Source organism: Polypterus senegalus, chromosome 13 (assembly GCF_016835505.1).
Source record: "Polypterus senegalus isolate Bchr_013 chromosome 13, ASM1683550v1, whole genome shotgun sequence".
Taxonomy (NCBI): Eukaryota; Metazoa; Chordata; class Cladistia; order Polypteriformes; family Polypteridae; genus Polypterus; species Polypterus senegalus.
In genome coordinates this window covers 6,220,414-6,244,585 of record NC_053166.1, presented here as the reverse complement: position 1 = coordinate 6,244,585, position 24,172 = coordinate 6,220,414, and the positions used below count along the sequence as shown (strand labels likewise).

Here is a 24,172-nt window from a genome sequence, read left to right as displayed (position 1 = left end):
CAAAAATTGAACTTTTTGCCAAGGCACATCAGCTCTATGTTCACAGACGGAAAAATGAAGCATATCAAGAAAAGAACACTGTCCCTTCTGTGAAACATGGAGGAGGCTCTGTTATGTTCTGGGGCTGCTTTGCTGCATCTGGCACAGGGTGTCTTGAATCTGTGCAGGGTACAATGAAATCTCAAGACTATCAAGGGATTCTAGAGAGAAATGTGCTGGCCAGTGTCAGAAAGCTTGGTCTCAGTCGCAGGTCATGGGTCTTGCAACAGGACAATGACCCAAAACACACAGCTAAAACACCCAAGAATGGCTAAGAGGAAAACATTGGACTATTCTAAAGTGGCCTTCTATGAGCCCTGACCTCAATCCTATTGAGCATCTTTGGAAAGAGCTGAAACATGCCGTCTGGAAAAGGCACCCTTCAAACCTGAGACAACTGGAGCAGTTTGCTCATGAGGAGTGGGCCAAAATACCTGCTGAGAAGTGCAGAAGTCTCATTGACAGTTACAGGAATCGTTTGATTGCAGTGATTGCCTCAAAAGGTTGTGCAACAAAATATTAAGTTAGGGTACCATCATTTTGTCCAGGCCTGTTTCATGAGTTTATTTTTTAAATAATTCTGTTGAAGCATGGTTGAAAATCAATGTCTGACTTTCATTGGTTAAATTTCATAGAATTTTTATTTATTATTACTTTTGTCAGATTAAAGTTATTTCTGTGACCATTTTGAGTTTTTCTTTCATTGACTGAAGGGTACCAACAATTTTGTCCACGTGTGTATTCTAAGAACACCTTCAAGATGTTTTGGTGACCTGAGCAGAGAAACATGACCGAGATCTTCACTTTTCTTTATTTTCAGATATTGTGTGATGGCCACGGGTGAGCCGGTCATGTGGCGACTCATTTTGTGTCTCATTATTGTTTGGCTGCTAATTAAGGAAAATGAGACAACTAAAGGGCCTGAGTCAGGTTAATTAAAACAAAGGCAAAAGAAGTGAATTAGCAGCAAAAACGGCTCAGTAGTGAAGAAGAGGGTTAGAATGAAAACCTACAGCCACTGCGGCCCTCCAGGACCGGAGTTCGACACCCGTGCTTTATAGCATCTGTGTCCCTGAGTCCTTATTCAAAGTCTTTTTATCTGCCTGCAAAGACAAACTCATTTTTCACTTTTTGTAGACTGTAGTTTTTTGTAAAATGGAGCCCAAAACTGCACAGTATTCCAGAATCAGCCTAACAATTGTATTATATAGTTAAGTTCAGCCTGTCTTGAGTCGCTTTTAATGCGATACACTATTTAACTTAGCATTCAGGTACACATTTAAGGGTTGCCGTGAACTTTGCTGAGCTCCTTTGATACTTGAGCCTTCTACCTCCTCTAGTTCCATCATGGGCCACACACACACACCCATCCACAAGGCCCGTTTGGATTTGCCCATTAACCGAGCACACATGTTCTTTAGGAAGTAAGAAGAAAAAAAATGAGAGTATCTGGAGAAAAATCCACACAGACATGAGGAGAAAATGAAAACTCAACACAGAGAAAGACAGGGCTGATTTGAACTCACAGAGTCAACAGCATATCCCCAGCATACACTTTCCCAAACATGAAACCTCATTTATGTGCATTCATGCATAATCATCCAAAATTTTATTCTGTCCAGGTCAATCTGGGGGAAGTTTCAATGTATTCTAGAGTGTCTGCCTGTACACCTTCACGGTGTCTTCAGCAGATTTAAGTCGTGTTAGTTTAATTGTCACCAATTAATAATAATGGCACTTTCAGCATTCGTGTTGCTTCATGAGTCGTTGGAACACAGGGATTGCCTATCAAAGGACCCCAACCCCCAACCCACTCGGCTGCCTCTGTCTTGCGCAATGACCTTGAGAAATGTGCTACTTCATTTTAGCTCACTCTGTATATACCATGTCATGTACAGTAGAAAGTGGACATTTTTCTTTCATGGTTGGCACTGGTGCAGGAGTACTGGGACAGAAGGTCTCTGTGTGAGCATTATAGTATAGCAATGGTCTAAGCAGTCTGGTAGACTCTGGTGACCTGCATGATCTTTTAATAGCACAGAATCTTTTCCACCTGTTTATATGTTTATTTTATTATTTCCTTCCATTTAGTTGATAGATTTAGAAACTACATTGTTATTGATAATAGCCATTTCTCGATGAAGTCCTGTAATTAATTCATTACATATGTAGATATCGATTTATCTTTGGCCATTTTTTTTTAAATTCACTTAATGTTACATCCATCCATTATCTAACCTGCTATATCCCAACTACAGGGTCACTGGGGTCTGCTAGAGCCAGTCCCAGTCAACACAGGGAGGGCACAAGGCAGGAAACAAACCCCGGGCAGGGCGCCAGCCCACCGCAGGGCATGCACACACACACACACCCACACACCAGTCACACACTAGGGAGAATTTAGGATCGCCAATGCAACTAACCTGCATGTCTTTGGACTGTGGGAGTAAACTGGAGCATCCGGAGGAAACCCACGCAGACACGGGGAGAACATGCAAACTCCACGCAGGGAGGACCCTACCACTGTGCCACCGTGCCCTCTCTTAATGTTACAGCTTTTCTAAATTTTATATGGAGTAATCTGCTGTAGTAAATGCATCTAAAGAAGGAAGAAATTGATTCATCACCTGCTTCTGCTTCCATTGTGGATGTTGATTTAATTTCTTAGTAAGTCTACAACTAGTATTCCATTTATCTGAAAAAAAAATGTAGAAGTTGTCACTTTATGGAAAACCAAAGGTTTAAAAAGTGGTTTAGGGCTTCTAAATATATATATTTAAACATTGCATGCTTATTCAATCCATCTTAATTCACTTCAGGCTAACGATAAAAAAAAAATATGTCTACGGTGCACTGTTCTGAATTGGACAGCAAAGCGTTACACAGCGTCCTCGTCATCCATTAACCAAGCTTGGATCATTGATTATAAAGTGGTAGTCTGGGTGAATAAATCCAGCCATACAAATGTTTTAAAAATAGATCACACTGGAACACATACAAAAATGTATGGTTCATTATATTGCCTTTTGTATTGTTTCTAATGTCCCCAAGGATTTAACCTCATATTTCAGAATGTTTGGGTTTTTTTTTTTCATTATTATTAACAGTTATTTGTTTATCTTACAGTGCATTTGGGGCTCTTATTGGAAAGATGGTCGATGGGGCTACAAGTGCTGTCACTCTTTTATTAAGATGTCTTACTGTACAGGAGAAGCTGGAAGACAAGATACGGTGAGTGTGCACAAAATGTAACTCCCAGTGGTTTTGTATTTTTGTTCATCCTTACACTTTTTATAGTACAATAATGGTCGAGTAGGTCTTTCACCCCCACAAACGTAGCAACCTCACTCTTACCAGTTATCCAAACTCTTCTTCCATGCTGTTTTTGCAGTACAGTAGGACCATTTTGATGTGAGCAGGCTGTTCAGACCACAAGCTCATCAGTGCCAGTCTCGTAGATTCTCCAAACGAACACCAAGATGTGAAAGTCCTTACAGTCCATTTCTTTACCACACTACTTGGTAGTTTATTCCATGTGTCTCTTCCAAAAGTGTTTACAAAATTTACCCTTAACAAGTTTTTAACTGTGTCCCCAGTTTGTTGTTGAAGACTTTATTTTAAACTAACAGCAGGGAACCACTGCACTAATTCCTTTCCGAGGACTTCATTCTCCTGTAGGGTTGAGTGCAGTTTTGTAAACTAAATGCATTTTGCTCTTTTGTGTCAGTTCCACTGTAAATACCTTTTTGTGCTTCCTGATCATGAGGGTCAAATGTTCAAGTGGTGGCTTTCAGAGCAGGCCTGCTGTTGATGACATAAGCTTGTCTGAGTTCTACCCCTCTAGTTACTGTGTGGCATACATACACACTTATTTTCAAGTGTGCATTGCCAATAAAAATATTTGCACACTGATTTGAAGGAGCAACATGTTTTTTGTTTGTCAGATGTGAACATTTCTCTGCTTCAGTACTCCAAACTTGAGATCAGGTGTGCAATGTGGTATGGGCCCATACTTATAGCCTGGTGAGACTGAAAAAGAAGAAAGAGGTCTCTTTATTATTTAAAGAAGTAGATTACATGCGATATATACACTATATTGCCAAACGTATTGGGACGCCTGCCTTTACACACACATGAACTTTAATAGACATCCCATTCTTAATACACAGGCTTTAATATGGAGTTAAGGCCCACTGTTTGCAGCTCTAACAGCTTCAACTCTTCTGGGAAGGCTTTCCACAAGGTGTAGGAGTGTGTTGATGGGAATTTGTGACCAGGAGAGCATTTGTGATGTTGGACAGAAGGCCCGGCTCGCTCACAGTCTCTGCTCTAATTCATCCCAAAGGTGTACTATCGGGATGGCTCTGTGCAGGCCAGTCAAGTTCCTCCACACCAAACTTGCTCATACATTTCTTTATAGACCTTGCTTTGTGCGCTGGTGCGTGCGCAGTCATGTTGTCATCCCCAAACTGTTACCACAAAGTTGGGAGAATGAAATTGTCCAGAATGGCTTTGTATGCTGAAGCGTTAAAGAGTTCTTTTCACTGGAACTAAGGGGTCAAGCCTAACCCCACACCATAATCCCCCCTTCCATCAAACTTTACACTTGGCACAATGCAGTCAGGCGAGTCTCGTTCTCCTGGCAACTGCCAAACCCAGACTCATCCATCCGTGATTTGTCACTCCAGAGGACATGTCTGCACTGCTCTAGAGTCCAGTGGCAGGCGGTGGTCTTTACACCACTGCATCTGACGCTTTGTATTGCACTTGGTGATGTCAGGCTTGGCCGTGGAGACCCATTCCATGAAGTTGTCTCTCTATGCAGCACTGTTCTTGAACTGTTGGAGGCCTGTAGCTGTTGACTCTGCAGAAAGTTGATGACTTCTGCACACCTCAGCATGCGTGCGCTGTGATTTGACATGGCCTACCACTTTCTGGCTGAATTGCTGTTGTTCCCAATTGCCTCCACTTTGTTACAACACCACTAACAGTTGACCGTGGAATATTTAGTAGCGAGGAAATGTCACAAATGGACTTATTGCTCAGGTTGCATCCTATCACGGTAACAAGCTTGAATTCACTAAGCTCCAGAAAGCGACCCATTCTTTCACAAATGTTTGTAGAAGCCATCTGCATGCCTGGGTGCTTGAAATGTGTTCAATGTGCTGCCCATTGTGTTGGATTGTCAATGCAACCCTCTTCTCCCACTCTTCACACACTGATAGCAACAGCGCAGGAGAAATGCTAGCACAGGCTTCCAGTATCCGTAGTTTCAGGTGCTGCACATCTCGTATCTTCACAGCATAGACAATTGCCTTCAGATGACCCCAAAGATAAAAGTCTAAGGGGGTCAGATCGGGAGACCTTGGGGGCCATTCAACTGGCCCACGACGACCAATCCACTTTCCAGGAAACTGTTCATCTAGGAATGCTCGGACCTGACACCCATAATGTGGTGGTGCGCCATCTTGCTGGAAAAACTCAGGGAACGTGCCAGCTTCAGTGCATAAAGAGGGAAACACATCATCATGTAGCAATTTCGCATATCCAGTGGCCTTGTTGTTTCCATTGATGAAGAATGGCCCCACTATCTTTGTACCCCATATACCACACCATACCATCAATTTTTTTGTTCCAACAGTCTTGGAGGGATATATCCAATGCGGGTTAGTGTCAGACCAATAGCGGTGGTTTTGTTTGTTAACTTTACCATTCACATAAAAGTTTGCCTCATCACTGAACAAAATCTTCTGCGTAAACTGAGGGTCCTGTTCCAATTTTTGTTTTGCCCATTCTGCAAATTCAGTGCGCCGATCTGGGTCATCCTCGTTGAGATGCTGCAGTAGCTGGAGTTTGTAAGGGTGCCATTTGTGAGTAGCTAATATCCGCCGTAGGGATGTTCGACTAATGCCACTCACCAGTGACATGTGGCGAGTGCTACGCTGTGGGCTCTTGCTGAATGAAGCTAGGACAGCCACTGATGTTTCTTCATTAGTGACAGTTTTCATGCATCCACATTTTGGCAAATCCAACACTGAACCAGTTTCACGAAACTTAGCAAGCAGTTTTCTAACTGTAGCATGGGAGATGGGTGGTCTCGTAGGGTGTCTTGCATTGAAATGTGCTGCAATGACCCGGTTACTGCATTCACCAGACATCAACACAATTTCTATCCGCTCCTCACGTGTTAACCTCTGCGACATGTCAATGGCTGTAAACAAAGAGAAACTTGTAAATAACTCATGAAAGAATAAAGTTACGTTAAAACCAAGCACACCATTGTTTTTCTTGTGAAATTCCCAATAAGTTTGATGTGTCACATGACCCTCTTCCTATTGAAAAAACAAACGTTGGATCCAAAATGGCTGACTTCCAAATGGCCACCATGGTCACCACCCATCTTGAAAAGTTTCCCCCCTCACATATACTAATGTGCCATAAACAGGAAGTTAATATAACCAATCATTCCCATTTTATTAAGGTGTATCCATATAAATGGCCCACCCTGTGTATATATAATGTTTATAACATGTGCATTAAGCCCCTTCCATTGATGAAATTGTTGGGGCCAAAAACCAAATACAAGACTTAACTCTATAGCACGTATGGGTTACACCTGGCAGACTCTGTAGAAACAGATGGATGTTCCCCATTCATTTGCAGTGAGCTGATCGCTGATCATTGCCAAAGCACGTCTGTGTGACCAATAGCATTTGCATGTTTCTAGGGCACGGTTTCCCATTGTTTGTGAGAGAACTTGACATCTTGTGCTGTGCTCAGTTGAGTGTCTGTGCAGGTGGCAGAGCACATGTTCATTACAGCCTGTGGAAAAATCAAATGTGTACGTCAGGTGTATAGTAATATGCAGCTTTTCTTCCCTCTCTCTGTAGGATGATACCCTGTGCATAGACAACATTCAGGTGGAGCCCCAAAATTTTGAAGAGCCCAAATCTTTAATGGAGGTGAGTTTATTAGAAATTGAAATTTACTCTTGTATAGGGGTGTGCTGGTAATTCATTTATCTTAGTTGAATCCTCTTCTTCTTCTTCTCCTTTCGGCTGCTCCCATTAGGGGTTGCCACAGCGGACCATCTTCCATTTCTTTCTGTCCTCATCATCTTGTTCTGTTACACCATCACCTGCATGTCCTCTCTCATAACATCCATAAACCTTCTCTTAGGTCTTCCTCTTTTCCTCTCCCCTGGCAGCTCTATCCTTGGCACTCTTCTCCCAATATACCCAGCATCTCTCCTCTGCACATTTCCAAACCAACGCCATCTTGCCTTTCTGACTTTGTCTCCCAGCTGTCCAACTTGAGCTGACCCTCTAATATCCGCATTTCTAATCCTGTCCATCCTCATCACACCCAGTGCAAATCTTAACATCTTTAACTCTTCCATCTCCAGCTCTGTCTCCTGTGCCACCGTCTCCAGCCCATATAACATAGCTGGTCTCACTACTATCCTGTAGACCTTCCCTTTCACTCCTGCTGATACCCGTCTGTCACAGATTACTCCTGACACTCTTCTCCACCCACTTCACCCTGCCTGTACTCTCTTTTTCATCTCTCTTCCACAATCCCCATTACTCTTTACTGTTAATCCCCAAGTATTTAAACTCACCCACCTTCACCAACTCCACTCCCTCATCCTCGCCATTTCACTGACGTCCCTCTCATTCACACACATGTATTCTGTCTTCGTGTTCTTACTGACCTTCACTCCTCTCCTACCTCCACCTCTCCAGGATTTCCTCAACCTGCTCCCTACTATCGCTACAGATCACAATGTCATCAGCAAACGTCACAGTCCACGGGGACTCCTGTCTGTCAACCTGTCCATCACCATTGCAGATAAGAAAGGACTCAGACCCGATCCCTGATGTAATCCCACCTCCGTCACTCCTACTGCAGACCTCACCACTGTCACACTTCCCTCGTACATATCCTGTACCACTCTTACGTACTTCTCTGCCACTCCCGACTTCCTCATACAATACCACATGTCCTCTCGAGGCACCCTGTCATATGTTTTCTCCAGGTCCACAAAGACGCAATGCACCTCCTTCTGTTCTTCTCTGTACTTCTCCATCAACATCCTCAGAGCAAACATTGCATCTGTGGTGCTCTTTCTTGGCATGAAACCACACTGCTGCTCACTAATCATCACCTCACTTCTTAACTAAGCTTCCACTACTCTTTCCTATAACTTCATGCTGTAACTAACAAAAATACCACTGACAGTTTGAATATGAGATAATAATGTTTCTTTTTCCTCCCTATTTAAACAAATGGTCTTCTGCAACCCTGGCAAAAATGATGGAATCCCTACTCTTGGAGGATGTTCGTTCACTTTTACTTTGTTACAAACCAAACAAATCGCAGATTTGACACAAAGCACTGTTTTATTTAACAGCTGAACACACTGGCAGTGTAAAACATACCTAAAAAAAAGTAAATAAAGTTGTAATTAATGGCACATTTTTTGTTCAGACTAAGTAGAGGAAAAACTTACAGAATCTCTCAACGATGAGGAAATAATTATGGAATCATTAACCCAAACCATTACGAGTAGTGCTTTGTTGCACCTCTTCTGACTTTTAGGACAGCTTGAATTCAACTTCGCAAATGAAAAGCATTTTTCTTCATCAGTTCGGTTTCAACTTTCTTGTATAGCAGCTGACAGATCAGCTTTGCAGGATGGAGCCTTGTCATGAGCCATTTGTTTCAATTTCTACCATGAATTTTCATTTGGATTGAGATCCGTACTGTACTGGCTCTGTCATTGAGTCAATATGCCTTTCCTGAAGAAAGGTTTTAACTCTGTTTGCTCTGTGACAAGATGCTTTATTATCCTGAAAAATTACTTAATCATCACCAAACCTATTAATGGAATGATAAAATTGTCCAAACTGTCAATGTACACGTATGCATTTACTGTAGAAGTAATTATGCTATTTCCCCTGCTCCTTTACCTGACATGCCACCCCATATCTGCAATGGGTATTTAAATGTTTTTGTTTTCTCCAGGCGGTCCTCTTTATATGTTTCATTGGAATGGTAACAAACAAAATTTCCAGCATCCTCTCCTTGGCCATTACAGATTAATGATTCATCACTGAATTTTAGTCATCCACAGTCCATGACTGCTTCTCTTTAGTCCATTGTAGCCTTGCTTTCTTCTCTTTAGGCATTAATGATGATTTACAATTGGCTTTTCTGTATGCAAATTCTATTTCCTTCAACCAATTTCTTACAATTCGATTACAAACATTGACCCCTGTTTCTGATCGTTTGTTTTTCATTTCTTTTGTTGTGCTCTTTTTTTTTTATTATTGCTTTGAAATTTCTGGCCTGATGCATCAGCGTTTTCCTTGGTCAGCCTGTATGCTTCTCTTTTCCATCTTGCCCATTTTGACTGGGAACAACCGGCATCTTTTGCCACATTCCATGTTGAATTACCTTCTTGACGGACTTTTATAATCCTTTCCATTGTTTCAACTGGCCGCTATCCTGTTGGGGCCACACATCCTGTCAGTCAGTCCAGAGCAACAGCTCGGTGAAGGCTGTAACCACTCGCCTTGAACTGCACACTATTGGCCTATTTAGACTTGTGCAGCGATTTTTGTTTAAAATGCACATTACCAGGTGATTCCAGCATGTTTTCCTTTAATTTCGTTTAATTTTTTGAGGTATGTTTTACAATGGCAGAATGTTCAGCTATTAAATAAAAAAAGTTTTGTGCCATATCTGTGATTTATTTTTTTGTAGCAGAGTTAAACAGCTGAATGGACACTCCATTTGATTTTGCCAATCGGTTTACTCAGAACAGTAACAGAAGTATAGGTTTCTTTTTCTGTTTAAGTGAACACTTTACGGCTATTTTACAAATAACAAGTATAATGCTATAAATTATGTTATCAGATAATAAATACGAATCACAGTAAAAGTACAATCAGACATTTTAGAAACCTATGGTGTGTGATGGAAGTTCCATCCCAAATAATAATAATAAATGTTATTTATATAGCGCCTCAGATGACAAGCAACCTGTTGAACATTGGCCTGTGTTTTAATGTAGACCTCACTATAGTGACAGTTTTCTCAGCGATACATAACGTTGGTTAAAAATGAATTTTTAATTTTGATTTCTTTATTTATTACTATTTTTGATAGCTCATCACTTATACATTCCCTTAACAGCCACACAGTTAAAATCTGGGTTATTCTTCATTTTAGAAGTGCACCAAATAAGGGCCTTTTGGCAGTACAGTGAATTGTCAGAGCCTGGAGAACCTGTTGTGCCTTCTTCATCTTCATCTAGTTTGAAATAATATCCATCTTCAATGTCATTTATTAATATTATTATTATTATTGCCTAAGGTCCCTAAAGGTTAAATCTTTTATTTTATGGCATTTGTGCCAAAAAGACTAACTGTAACTAAGGGCAGAATCTGACCAATCGCCACCAAGAAGAACACAGTCCACTGAAATCAATTTGAGCTTATGAAACCTTTGGAGCTTTGAAAAGCTTATGGAATACGGCACAACTTTGCTGGTCCAGATTGGTCCATCCAAGTAGTAGAGCTGAAAACCGATTGGTTGTTTAATTTCATCCTGTTTGTTACAAATGCTTTCTTTATAGCCCTGCTCATTTTTGTAGTACTAGGGTGTTGTACCATGTTAGCTATTATGGATGTAGTAAGAAGTCAAGCAAAACGACACCTTTATTTAGTTAACTAAAAAGATTACAACATGCAGGCGTTTGAGGCAACTCGGGCCCCTTCTTCAGGCAAGATGTAAAAGCTTGCATATTGTATTCTTTCTGGTTAGCCAATAAAAGGTGTCATTTTGCTTACCTGCTCATTTTTGAAGTAAACCTTTCAACTACTACTGCATGATTACATTTTACCAGTCCGGAGTGCTTGGATTCATTGATCAGATTTTTCTGCCATAGTATTTTACATCCAATTTATATTTTCATCTGCTAGTTTAGTTAAGGTCCCAATCATCATTCTTAATGTTTAACTTTTGTTTTTTAGATACATCAGGAGAAACTGAAGGAAAAGAAAAAGAAAAAGAAGCAAAAGAGCTGTGACTCGGACAGTGACAATGAAGAAGCAAAAAACAGAGAGAAACTAAGAAAGGTTACTGCAAATAATGTTTGTGCCATTGAATGGCTCAAATGTGTTTTTATTAGATTGATGCTTTTCATGTAATGGGGTCACATTAGAAATATTCAATTCACTTTGTTGTCATTATACCGTTGAGTACATAGCATATCTGTCAGTTCCAAAGATGCAGAAACATGCAATGACAGGACAGTACAGTACAGTAGAGGGCACAAGGGCAAAGATTAAATTGTTCAATGGCAATAAATATGCAGTGGCGTCAGGTAAAAAGTAAATCCATCTCTGCAGTCCATCCATGATGCATCACAGTGTCAGTAACTGAGCTGTGTTGGAGTGTGATGTTGAATTGGCAGTGCAGGCTGATTGATAGTGTGGGTGCTTCCATAAAACAGTCTCGGTCAGGGATTAATCTGTTAACTTGAATATCATCAACTGCTTGATGGGCATGAGTGGTCAGTAACAACTGTTAGCCACTCTTTGGTACAGCAGTGACATGCTATGTTAACAGACAGCCTATTACTGGGAGTGACGGCGTGGAAATGTTTAAAAGTGCTTTCTTCAGGCATCTGTAGTCTGTCTTTTCCATTGTCATGTTCTACACAGATGGGTGTCTTCAAATGGAAACTGTCTTTAGGGATTTTAGTGTAGTGTTGATGCATTATGGGGCTTTAGTGTCCTAAGTTATCACAGCGTTGTCATGTTTCTTGAATCCGAGCTTTGAGTCCAGGCTTTGGGTTAATTTCTCTTGTCTTTTTCCACATGTTCTTCTTTTAAAATGTAGATTTATTGGTGGTAACTCAGGAGCTCTTAAACATGTTAATTTAAGGCCCCAAATAATAAATGCAGAACCATGCTGAGGTCAAAGAAGATTATTGGCACAATAACAGCAGAGCCATACATAGATAAATAACAGTGGCCATGTAATAAAACAATAAGCATTTTTGTTTCCATTAAAACATACTTCTCATGTGAATCTTATTAAAAGAATAATTTATAAGGCAAACATATCTCTCTATTATAATAAAAAAATCTTGTTGAAGAGAGACGAGACATGACTTTTTCAGAGAGACACTTTCACATTCTGTGAGACGAGACTTTGTGCCCGGGGCCGGAAATAAAAGACAAAGAGTGGATGACAAAGTAGAACATCGTAAAGAATTCAAAAACGTTGGTGCGGTACACATGCAGAGCAGGTTAGAGATAATGGAAGTACTAAAAAGTCTCAAAAAAATGATAGTAAAGATCGCATTAGCACAAACAAATGGAAATTATTACTCTGTGAAATAACGGAACAGCGAAAAGAGATTGAATATATTGTTCGGGTTTCAGCTTTAAGTTGGAGACTTGTAGATCATCTAATTGGTGTTGCCATCAGGTAAAAGTAGTGTTGTCTCCCAATGAAGAGGCGTATCTGCGAGAATGAAAATATTTGTTGTTTGGTGAAAGTGAAATCCTGCGAGACAAGACTTTATGCAAAGAGATTTGTAAAAGTCCCGCCCACATTTAAAGACCACGCACACGGTTCAATCAGACAAGTCATAAAGCACTCAAAAAAAGAAATCGATGCAGCTTATTTATCTCGTCTTAAGTAACATTATTTTTTGAAGATGACGTTTTTCAAAAGCACTGTGTTCTTCTGAATCAGTTCTGCACATCCCAGTTTTCATCTAACAATTTAACAAATCAAGTAAACAAATTTGATTTGTATGTTTGAATTATTCCTAAGAATCTGTTGCTTATTTGTATTTTATATGAGTGATAGGATAAATCTTAATAAAGAATTGGGCTTTGAATGTTTAAAGTGAAACTTTGTTCCGAATGTCAAAGGTTCCTCTATGCAGTCTGTTTCATCCTTTTAATATTTTCCAATGTTCTTGCAGATCTCAGTGGTCCAACAAACATGTCCTCCAGAACGAGCAGTTTGAAATCTACCAAGCCTCTTTAACATTGCGCTAAAAAAAGTAATTCTTCCTTGCAGAGGCACATTGAACGTAACACAAAACCTTCTTTTTGAAAGTCCATTGAGATTTAGGTTCACTGTTTGTCATAACTCTGGTCAGTTTGTCCACGGCTACTAAAACTGGTGGCACAATTTAAACCTTCACCCAATTGGCTCAACACCCTGAAAATGATCACATCTTTCTGCCTCATTCGTTATTTTCATTTTTTTTTTTTTTTAGATATTTTTATTATATTTTAAAAGTATACTGTACAGGAATTAAGTTGAAGAATCTTGCATTTTACCACATCCTATTTTCAAGTACTGGAATTCTGAACCTATCTTGTAAAGTACAGGAGCTAAACCTGTAGGAAATTGTTGTGCCGGAGACATGAAGCGTTCTTAAAATTGTACTTTGTAAGAAGAATTCCTCTGACAGAGTCAACAGACAGACTGTTTCTTTCTTTTGTCCACTGTGTGTTGATCAAGGAAAAATCCTCTTTCAACGCTGGCATTGTGCCCAGGGATACAGAAGACAAATGTTCAGATTTTAAGCAGCTCTGAGTAACTGGCTTCATTTGCACAACTTTGAAAGTATGCCATGTTTTTGTGTTTTTCGGTGGTAACCTGTTGTTCTAAATCCAGTGGTACCCTTGTTTGCAACAGACACAAAAGAATCACAAACCAAACACTTGGCTTCATTTTCGGTGTGTCCTTCACCAATCGTGGATACTTTGTTTTCATGTGGTCTGAGAATTTGCATTTCCTCTCTTTTTAGTGTTACTGCTGGACAACATTTTTTAGATGAAAGACTACGGCACATTCGTATAACAAGTACGGATAGCAAAAATGGCCAAGTGGGCATTGGCATGCAGCCGTGTTTTGTTTTCGATAAAACATAGAGATGATAGCATGCAATTTCAGCCAATAACACGGTCTAGTCAGTGATTGATGACAGCCAGACATTTTCAACTTTTTTAGGCAATGCCTGCCGGATGGAGGACACAACACGGAAAAGGAGGACATGTTCTCCTTTTGCCGGACATCTGGTAACCCTGTGCTTGGATGAACTAGGGTAACTGTATGAAACATTCATGTGGTGACCCCATAGTTTAAGAAAACCTGCACCAGTGTCCTCTGTGTGGAGCTGGTAAACTTCATAACAATTAGTCCGTCACCCGCACCCCTGCAGTGGTCTTTATGCTGATTTTAGCTCCGCTGCAAAGCACCATGCAGGTAGCCCCAAGTTTGATTCATTGGTGGGGGACGCCTTTTATATGGAGTCTGCAGGTCCCTTCAGTAAACAGACTGCCTTCACCTACATAAGGCCTTGTCACATAACGTGACTTTTCGGTGATTTTCAGTCGTAGCTTTCATTTACATAGCATTAGTGAATCAGAGTGAGTTGGCGGTGCGCTCCTGTTAAGGCTCTTCAGCTAGTCCGATGATGGCTGATCCAACAGGTTTCATTTTTGTCTTTAGTGGTGGGGTGGGCTCTGTGTGCATGACAGCTGACCACCAATAAATGCTCATCCAGAAGTACGATGAATCTAATGCAGCAACAAAGGTGTTTTGGACCTCATTAGCAGAAGAGAATCTCGTCTGTCTGATGTCTCCCATTTCATGTACCACAACAAAATAGGTAAAGGGCCGAGATCTCGTCATACCTGTTAACCCTTCACCCATCAGGCAGCACTCTAGTGGCAGTTAGAAAAAGGGGGCACGCATAACTATCCTGGAAGGTTGGCACTCGGTATGTAAATGTGGCACGGCCAGCGTTTCTCAGTCGTTTTTAAATCGATGTTGTTCGGCGATGAGATCAGCAAATCTGACAGTACAGGATGTGACATCCTGTTTAATAAGTGCAGTCCAACACTTTGATTGAATTCTAAGCTTCTCATTAGATAGCTAGCTAGTGCTTCATTTGTCTTATGGAGAAATGTAACTTTTACAGAAGCTCTAGAAATCTAATAACCACCAGCACCCCCCCAGACACACACAAGAATTAGTGGAAATAATGGACTCTAAGCTATTGACTTCCCGACAGTGTTCGTTAGCCATTAAGAAGGCTAACAGAACGTCAGGTTGTATAGCGCCTTGATGTGTACAGTACAAGTCACAGGAGGTTCTGCTTTATAACACACTGGTGAGGCCTCATCTGGAGTCCAATTTGGGTCTCCAGGCTACAAAAAGGACATAGCAGTACAAGAAAATGTCCAGAGAAGAACGACTAGGCTGATTCAGGACTACAGGAGATGAGTTATGAGGAAAGATTAAAAAAGCTGAGCCTTTGCAGTTTAAGCAAAAGATGAAGAGGAGACCTGAGTAAAGTGTTTGAAATTACAAACAGAATCAGTCCAGTGGATCGAGTCGATGACTTTAAAATGAGTTCATCAAGAAAACGGGGACACAGTTGGAAACTTGTTAAGGGTGAATTTCACACAAACATTAGAAAGTTGTTTTTTACACAAAGAACGATAGACACGTGGAATAAGAGAGCAAGTAGTGTGGTAGACAGTAGGACTTAAAGGACCTTCAAAACTGGACTTGATGTTTTTTTGGAAGAAATAAGTGGACAGGACTGGCGAGTTTGTGGGCTGAATGGCCTGTTCTCGTCCAGAGTGTTCTGATGTTCTAATTACAGAATCTTGAGACTTGGCTACAGGTAAGCGCGCACTATGAAGGTGTATTGCCGTTGGTATGTCGGAGTTTCTTCAGACACTTCTACTGCATAGCCTGCTAGCTGAAAGTCGCTGGTGCTGCTGGCTCCTTGTCCTGCACTTGGCCGTTTACCTTAATATGTGTCTTTCTGTAAGATGTGTTTGTAGTCTTACCAACATGGCATGAAAAGAAGCCGTGTGACGTTTCTCTCTATCTCTCTCTCTCTGTTTATTTTTTTATCCCCCCTTACTGATTGCTCCTTTTTTTTTTTTTTCCTCATTTCATTCAGGCCTTGAATGCTGAAGACGCACGTTTGAAACAAGTAGAGGACCTGATGCAGGTGGACGAAAGAAAGCGGCCTTACAACAGTCTGTATGAAGTGCGGGAGCCTACAGAGGAAGAAATGGAGGCGTTCCGCATGAAACGCCAGCGGCCGGATGATCCCATGGCGTCATTTCTTGGTCAGTGAGGGAGAGACATAAAAAAGTAACATTTCAAAATCAGACTTGTTTGAGGCACGAGGGACTAAACAGTCAAAGTCAGAAGGACAGACAAGTTTTTTGGTGGGTTTTGAACTGACTTGAGTAGGCTGGGACTTCTTTCTTTTTTAAACCTCTCATTAAGGTATAAATTGCTGTAAATACGGTGGACGTTGTCCTTTAAGCAGTTACTTTCTCAACTTATTTTCTTTTTTGGTTGCACATTCAGTAGTTACCACTCGTATTCCATTGCGCCACACTCTACAACTAATCAGAGCCCAGAAGTGTGTTTGTGCTAATCAAGACTTTAATTTTTCCTTCTCCCCTCGTCTCTTGTATTTGTTATAAATAGTTAATTAATGATCTTGCGTACTCTTGTATGTTATGGATTTAAGAATGACCGTTGTGTCTGTTGTCAGATCGGTTTGTTTCAATTGATCCATTATGTTTAGAAAGCTGGTGAGTTTGACACAAATTTCAAATGTTGGCCCTCCTCTCAGACCCCTGGCAGTTCCCCATTGTGTCGTCAGGTGAAGCTGATCATGTGTGTGTTAATCTGCGGAGTTCTGCTCGTCCAGCCCTGGAGTGACCGTCTGCTACAATGGCCAGGACTGTCTCCGTAATTTATGTCCTCCATATTCAAGAGCACTACGTGCAAGTAGAACTCGTCTCACCAGGCATCCAGCTTCTCCCATTCTCGTTTTTTTAGTTTTAAATTTGAATTCCTCCAGTCCCTCATCAGGCAGCAATGGGACAGCCAGTGGGTCCTGTTAGCAGCCAGCTGTGGCACATCCTCCCATGTTACCCCACGAGTTCTGAGGTCTTCCTGTATTGTGGCTCTCCATGACTCCCTGCGTCGTTGATGGCTTCCAGACATGCGAGTCTGAAGATGTGACCTACGACCCTTTGGCCTGTCCTGTAGCCTCTCTTGTCCATATCAGTTGAATATTCCAATGTTTGTTCCGTGATCTCTCCGGGTTACTTTAGGAACGAACACCTCTGCATGGCGTGCTGATTTCACTTGGCGTAGGTTGCTGCAGGAAATCCAATTGTTGAGGGCACCGCAGCTTCATCTTTATACGAAAGCGGAAGGTCTTGGATTTCCAGATGTTGTTCATCCCTTGCGTTAATGTCATTGTCATCCCAATCTTGTACTAGGGTTAAATACTTTGTTACAGTGCCAATTAAAAGTATTCACCCCTTGGAGGTTTCCACATTTTCTTGATCTACAACTTTAATTCACAGTGGGTTTCATTTGCCAAGACTCTGCGAAGTGCTCTGACTTAAAGACAAATGGGACAACACCAAGTGACTGTTCACATACAGTTGTGTTCACATGCAGTCCGACATCACAAACCTTATCAGGTAGAAATTATAAACTGCTCAAAAAAATGAAAAGAACACTTAGAAAAATACATCAGATGTCAAAGGGAAATATGGATATGCTGGCTCTCTCTGCTGCTATGGACTGATAAGGTGATGTGTGAGAAACGAAAGGATGGAAATGAAAATGATGAACCTACAGAGGGACACCCCGAAAATCAAAGTGAAAAAATGAGGCGGCAGGCAGGCGAGTCCATTTGGCCCGAAACTCCAAATCGTACTCAGTAGTTTGTATCCCCCCACCCACGCCTGACAACATCCTAATGAGACGACAGATGGGGTCCTGAGGGATCTCCCCCCAGATCTGGACCAGGGCATCACTGAGCTCCTGGACAGTCAGAGGTGTCCGATGGACTGAAACATAAAGTCCCACCCAGAAGTGTCAGGTGAGTGAGTGTGTCTGGGCAGTCAATGGTATCAATTCCTTCATCCTCTCACCACATGAGGTCGGGCATTGTCATGAACCAGCATAGGCTCTGACAATTGCTCCAGGGATTTCCTCCTGAAGCTAATGGCAGTCAAGGTGCCCACCATTGTCTAGCCTGTAGAGGTCTGTGTGTCCCTCCATGGATATGCCTCCCCAGACTGACCATCACTGACCCACCACCAAAGCGGTCATGATGAGTGATGTTACAGGCAGCAGAACATTCTCCATGGCTTCTCCTGACCCTTTCACGTCTGTCACACGCTCAGGGTGAACCTGCTCTCATCTGTGAAAAGCACAGAGTGCCAGTGGTGGACCTGCCAATTCTGCTATTCTATGTGCCAGTCGAGCTCCATGGTGCCCAATAGAGGACGTTAGGCCATCAGGCCACCGTCATGAAATCTGTTTCTGATTGTTTGGTCAGAGACATTCACACCAGTGGCCTGCTGGAGGTCATTTTGTAGGCTCTGCCAGTGCTCATCCTGCTCCTCTTTGCCCAAAGGAGCAGATACCGGTGGGTCCTGCTGATGGGTTAAGGACCTTCGACAAGGGGCCCTGTCCAGCTCTCCTGGAGGAACTGCTTGTCTGTCTCCTGGAATCTCCTCCATGCCCTTGAGACTGTGCTGGGAGTCGCAGCAAACCTTCTGGCAATGGGAGGCATGTATTGATGTGCCCGCCATCCTGGAGAATTTGGACTACCTGTGCCAGCTCTGTAGGGTCCAGGTATGGCCTCATGCCACCAGTTGTGACACTTTGAGTGTAGCCAAATGCAAAACGAGTGACAAAACAGATGAGGAGGGAGAAAATGTCAGTGGCCTCCCTCCACCTGTTGACCCATTCATTCCTGTTTTGGGGGTCGTCTCATTGTTGCCCCTCTAGTGCCCCAAAGCAGCTGAAACTGAAGAACAAGCCCCTCCGCTACTGAACTGAGCACATCAACAGCCCACAAGTGTCACTGACTTGATGCGATACTCGGATTACAAAAATATCCTTTCATTTTTTTGAGCAGTTTATTCCTACATGCCAAATACTTTCTTAGTAGGTGTGGTAGAGAAATAGAAACCAACAGACCTAACAGTCGTGACCCGCGAGTCACTGAATGCTTTATAACAGCAGCGTGGAGTTCAAGTAGTGAGGTCATCCGTTTGGTGTCAATGCCAACCCTTATTTAAGGAAGAAAGGCAGCAAATGTTGTCCACGCCGGTCACAGTGCATCTCTCTGACAATCTGAGGAAAATGGGTTGCTGCAGACATTGTTCACAAGAACTGCGTACTTTGATTAAAATGTTGATTGGAGAGGGGAACACAGAGAGAGTGCAGAAAATGACAGGCCGCTCGGCCAAAACGAGCACAAATGCTTTCAAAATGGCAACCAAAACCTGAAAGACGTGGAAGAAAACGGAAAAACTACCATTGGAATGAATCAAAGAGCCAAAATGGCAAAGCATCAGCCAATGATCAGCTCCAGGAAGATCAAAGGTGGTACCCGAGTCACAAGTGGAAGACGCCAAGCTAGCGGCAAGGAGCCCCATTGCTGGATAAAATGACACGTGCGGAGAAGAGGTTATCACATCGACTGGCCTAAAGCGAAAAGGCGCCACATTTGGTGGTCTGGTGAAAGCAACATTGTACTTTTTGGGGTCCAGGGCCCACAGACGATACCCAAACACTGACAGTGAAGCAGGGTGGCACATGCATCATGATATGTGATGTGGTGTTGGGCCTGTTTATCGCATACCAGGGCGATCATGGAGCAGGATACGTGAAGACAAGGCAAGGACCCCAAACACCAGTAAACGAGCAACGAGGTTGATGTTCTGGAGCGGCTGGCCAAAGAAAAACCAAGAAATGCAGAAGAATTGTGGAATGGAGTCGAGTCGAGTCGTCCTGAAGTTGGTCGACGGGCAGCCGGTCTCAGAAACAACGAAATACGAGTTCAGGGATTCAAAGGAAAGCAAAATCCTGAAACGTTTGTCAGTTTAAACGGTGAATGTCTGAGTCTGTCAAGAAGACTGTGGACACTGCGGTTATTTTTCTGTTTTCTTCACTTTCTGAAAGGACGAACACCACTTGGAGGAATGTGTCTCCGTGTTTTCATTTGGAGTCGACTGTGCGCCGTTCCCAGTGAATTTGCGGCCATGAGGAAAGGCTTTGAGCCCGATTCACTTCTTTAAATGCGCTGCTGTTATTCTGAACACAACTGTAAGTAAATCACAGGTGCAGCCTGCTGGCTTCAAACGTCCCCTCGTTGGTTCAGTGGAGGTCACCTGACTCTGTGAGTGACTCCCTATGGTGGCCCAAACTACACAATGAAGGCAAAAGTTCATGAAAAGTGCGAGGCAGGCCGGGGATGGAGGCAAAATAATCTCCACGGTTAAATCGTTCATGAAGGATAATAAATGTAACTCTATAAATGGGAGAAGACACGTGAGGGAGGCCACCAAGAGATCACCGAGGAGTCCCAAGCTACAGTGGCTGACGTTGGAGAGTCTGAGTGCTTCACCAGGTACTGGCAAGGAGGAAAAAACATGCAGGACATCTTGGCAGAAGACACGTGTGATACTGACATCAGCTGGAAGGGGTCCGGTGGTCTAACGAGACCAGAAATTGAGCCACGTTACACTGCACATCATCACAGACATGAAGCAAGGTGGTGGTGGCGGCAGCAGCAGCAGCAGCGTCGGGCGGTGGGGAAGTTTCTCTACAGGAGACCCCCAGAAGGCCAATGACAGCAGAATGAATGCAGCAAAACACGGGGCCGTTCTGATGGAGCCTGCAAGACCCCTGCACCTTGGGAGAAGACGAGGAAGCCAAAGCTACACAGCAATGGCATACGAACCACAAGGTGAACATCCAGGAGCAGCCGAGTCAGAGTTGGAGGGCATGACTTGGGAACAAACGATGTCACGGTAAGTTGGCGCCATTGAGGAGGTAAAGTCATTTTCTGATTCTAGCGTTAAGACTTCACCATAAATAATAATGAAGAGCAGAACATTCAAAGTAGGAGAAGGAAAACATAACAGGGTGACATATGGTGCTGTGACAATGTGAGGAATGGCGAGATGGGCAGACTGGCACAGACGGAGCGAAGGCAAGTTCAACCCGATAACTGGCACATTTATTTAACACTGAGTGACCCCAGCCGATGGTTCAGAAGAATTGTCTTCTTGCTATTAAGGCTACGCTTGCCACCTCGTCAACTAACACAAAACTAGCCATGGTGCCGTGTGCCATGCCATGCTATTAAGCCAGTGCCACGGGGTCTCCTCCTGTCTTCTTCAACCATCCCAGACTTGTAAAGCGTAACGCGAATACCCCAGGGCTTTGTTTACCTGTGTGACAATCCAGCCAGACCACCCGTCTTCAGGTAACGTGCTGCCCACCTCATGAGCACCTGTGCCAGGGCCTGCCATTCACACATTCGGGCCTCCTCACTTCAGTCTACTGAAATAAGAGCAAGTGGAGTTTTAAAAGACCCCAAAGCCCCTCCTGTCCATCACCTTATGTGCATCTCTGGTCCTCTGTGTGAAGAGGTGACCTTCATGTGTGCCGATTTGCACGAATGCGGTGGGCTAAACGTAAAAAAGCCCCGCGTGTTGTAAGGACGTTCAAATGTCTGGTGTGAAATTTGAGAAAAGTAAAGCCCACCACAGCACAACATTACCAGCATTGTCAGGACAATGCATGGCTTCTCCAGATACCGTGTCCTCCATGATGGGGGGCCAAAGACATGTACCTTTATGATGTCCCCCTCTGCTCCCCACACTTTCAAATTACAAATCCAACAATTCTGACATTGTGATTAAAGTGCACTGCAGGCTTTCATTGAAGGGGATTTGCAGACATTGTAGTCACGCCACACTTTGTCTGCATGGCCCCCATATCAGGATTTGATTTGTAATTCTAAACTGCAGTAGGGGAGGAATGTCTCAGATATCATCTGTATATAAAGCTTATGTTCTGTGTATACAATGTCACTGATGCCTTCCTTGGCTCATTCCCACCTTGATCCGCAGTCACATCGGTACAATCCTGGGCCTTCTTAACCGGGAGTGCAGCTGCTGGCCCCTCCAGGTCGACTCGGGAGAGCTGCAGGTGTAAATCCATCCTGGACTCAAAGATGGCTCCTCTGAACTGCTTTTGGGGTCGCGCCTTCCTGACGTCTCGTCTGCGCTTTAGCATGCAGTTTTTTCTTAGGCGGATTTGCACGATGTATTATTTATTAATTATTATCTTGACTCGGCTCAAGAATTAAACAAACAAATGGACGTGCGCCGTTTCGTTTTTCCAGCGTCACTTTTTTAATGCGCGGCTCCCTCTTTTCCAGAGTGCACACACCTGCCTCACTCGCCTTTTCAGTTTTTCCCGTTTTTTCTTTTCAGTGTCGTTTTTCCAAGAAACAATTTTTTAAAAAAAGCAAACGCGAAACCCCGTGACCTGCACGTGTCTGGCGCCGATTGAGTTGTGAGGGGGGGCTCGCGGGATTCACAAACCGGTCGGTCAGATGAACGGACGGGCGTGGCGTGAAGTTTAGCGATCCAACATGTCATATAAAATAGGAGAGCGGGGCGGGGGTCTCGTTTGGGGGATTCGCGCGATTAGTAGAAGTCCGTCCGAACGAAGAGATCATCTGGTGATATGGGGGGCGTGCGGCGTATATGAAGCCCCCTAGTTGGCACCGAAGACTCCGCAATCTCAGAGGAACACGCGAGGAAAGTCCTGCCGGTAAAGATGAGCTGAGGAGCCCCCACTGCGCTCGAGTCGGGGCGGCTGCAACCCACTAAGGGCACATCCACCCCGCACGTAAAAGCGACTCGCTTCCGATTCTGGGCTCAAAATCTTTTTTTTTTGGTTGTTGTTGTCGACCGTTCAAATGATTTTTTACAGTCGGTTCAGATCCGATGAGCCTGTGCGCCGATGTCTATCCGTATCTCAATCGGCCGATATTAATAAATAGGAGCTCATCAGAGAGATGCGAGCAGGGCCGCTGCTGGCCAAATGGGCGCCCTAAGCAGAACTTTACTTTTGTACCCCCTCCCCCAAATATTACGGAAGTAAAAATAAAATAATAAAAAACTACCAACTATTGGGGCCAAAATACAGTAGAACTTTATTCAAATAAAAGTAAATACATGAGGGCGCGCGCCTCATCACGTGTGCTTAGCCTACTCTGCGTTCACCGTAAAATGCAATATATATACGTTTAGATTTTTGTTTATTTGTATATGTATATTATTAATATTAATTTATTATTATAATATATAAAAACGATTTTTGAGCAGCTGGGACGGTGCCCCCCTACGTACTCTGCGTATAGGGAGCGGCGGTACTGGATGCGACCCCGCGCCTGGCTGCTATTTTAAGTTCTTTCCGCTGTGAGCACTTGAATCAATGGACTTCTGTTATATAGCGCCTTTACACTTGCAGGCCAGCTGTCAGCATATTTTTCAAACGAGCTGTGCTACCCGTCCAAGACGAACTGAAATGGAAGTCATCAACAAGAAGACCTCAGCGTGCGACGCCTTTGCCTGTTATATGCCATTTGGTATGGGATTTGTAAAGGCAGTGATAACGTTTGTGGTGCGTCATCTGTTGGAATGAGAAATGTATTTTATTACTACAAATGTTTGTGATGCACCATCTATTAAAATGTCAAAGGCAATGCAGATGTCTGTTTTATGCCATTTGGTATGGGATTTGTAAAGCAGAGATACTGTTTGTGATGCACCATCTGTTGGAATGACAGAGACAGACACTTTTATAAAGATGGCTAAGGAAGCACCTACAGGTCAAATGGCTTTGATGATTCAAAGGTGGACTTTGAAAGTCCTGCATATTCAGCTGGCAGACCACTCTGTGCGCCAGTTGTATACAAAGCCAACCCTGGCCACACTTTCATTTTTGACATTTTTTTTTTCGTTACCAGTCAGTTTTTTGTGGAGGCAGAGCCGGTCAGTCCATTCGACGACAAAGTCAGGGGTGTTGAACTCCGGGCCTGGAGGGCCGCAGTGGCTGCAGGTTTTCATTCTAACCCTTTTCCTAATCAGTGACCAGTTTTCACTGCTAATTAACTCCTATTCCCTTCATTTTAATAGCCCTGTACTTAATGGAAAGAAGA

The 24,172-nt window shown here is 43.0% G+C and overlaps 1 protein-coding gene across 2 annotated transcripts in view; it reads left to right on the top strand.

Annotated features, from left to right (window-relative positions):
- slu7 (SLU7 homolog, splicing factor) overlaps positions 1–17,451 on the top strand; it is a 45,516-nt gene extending 28,065 nt beyond the window's left edge. For both annotated transcript variants that reach the window (XM_039774242.1, XM_039774243.1), the window contains 4 exons: positions 3,166–3,270; positions 6,930–7,001; positions 11,079–11,183; positions 16,058–17,451. In XM_039774242.1, the coding sequence (XP_039630176.1) occupies positions 3,166–3,270; positions 6,930–7,001; positions 11,079–11,183; positions 16,058–16,237 (462 nt within the window). In that variant the 3' untranslated portion in view covers positions 16,238–17,451. The remainder of the gene's footprint in view (positions 1–3,165; positions 3,271–6,929; positions 7,002–11,078; positions 11,184–16,057) is intronic.
- The last annotated feature ends 6,721 nt before the right edge of the window (positions 17,452–24,172 follow it).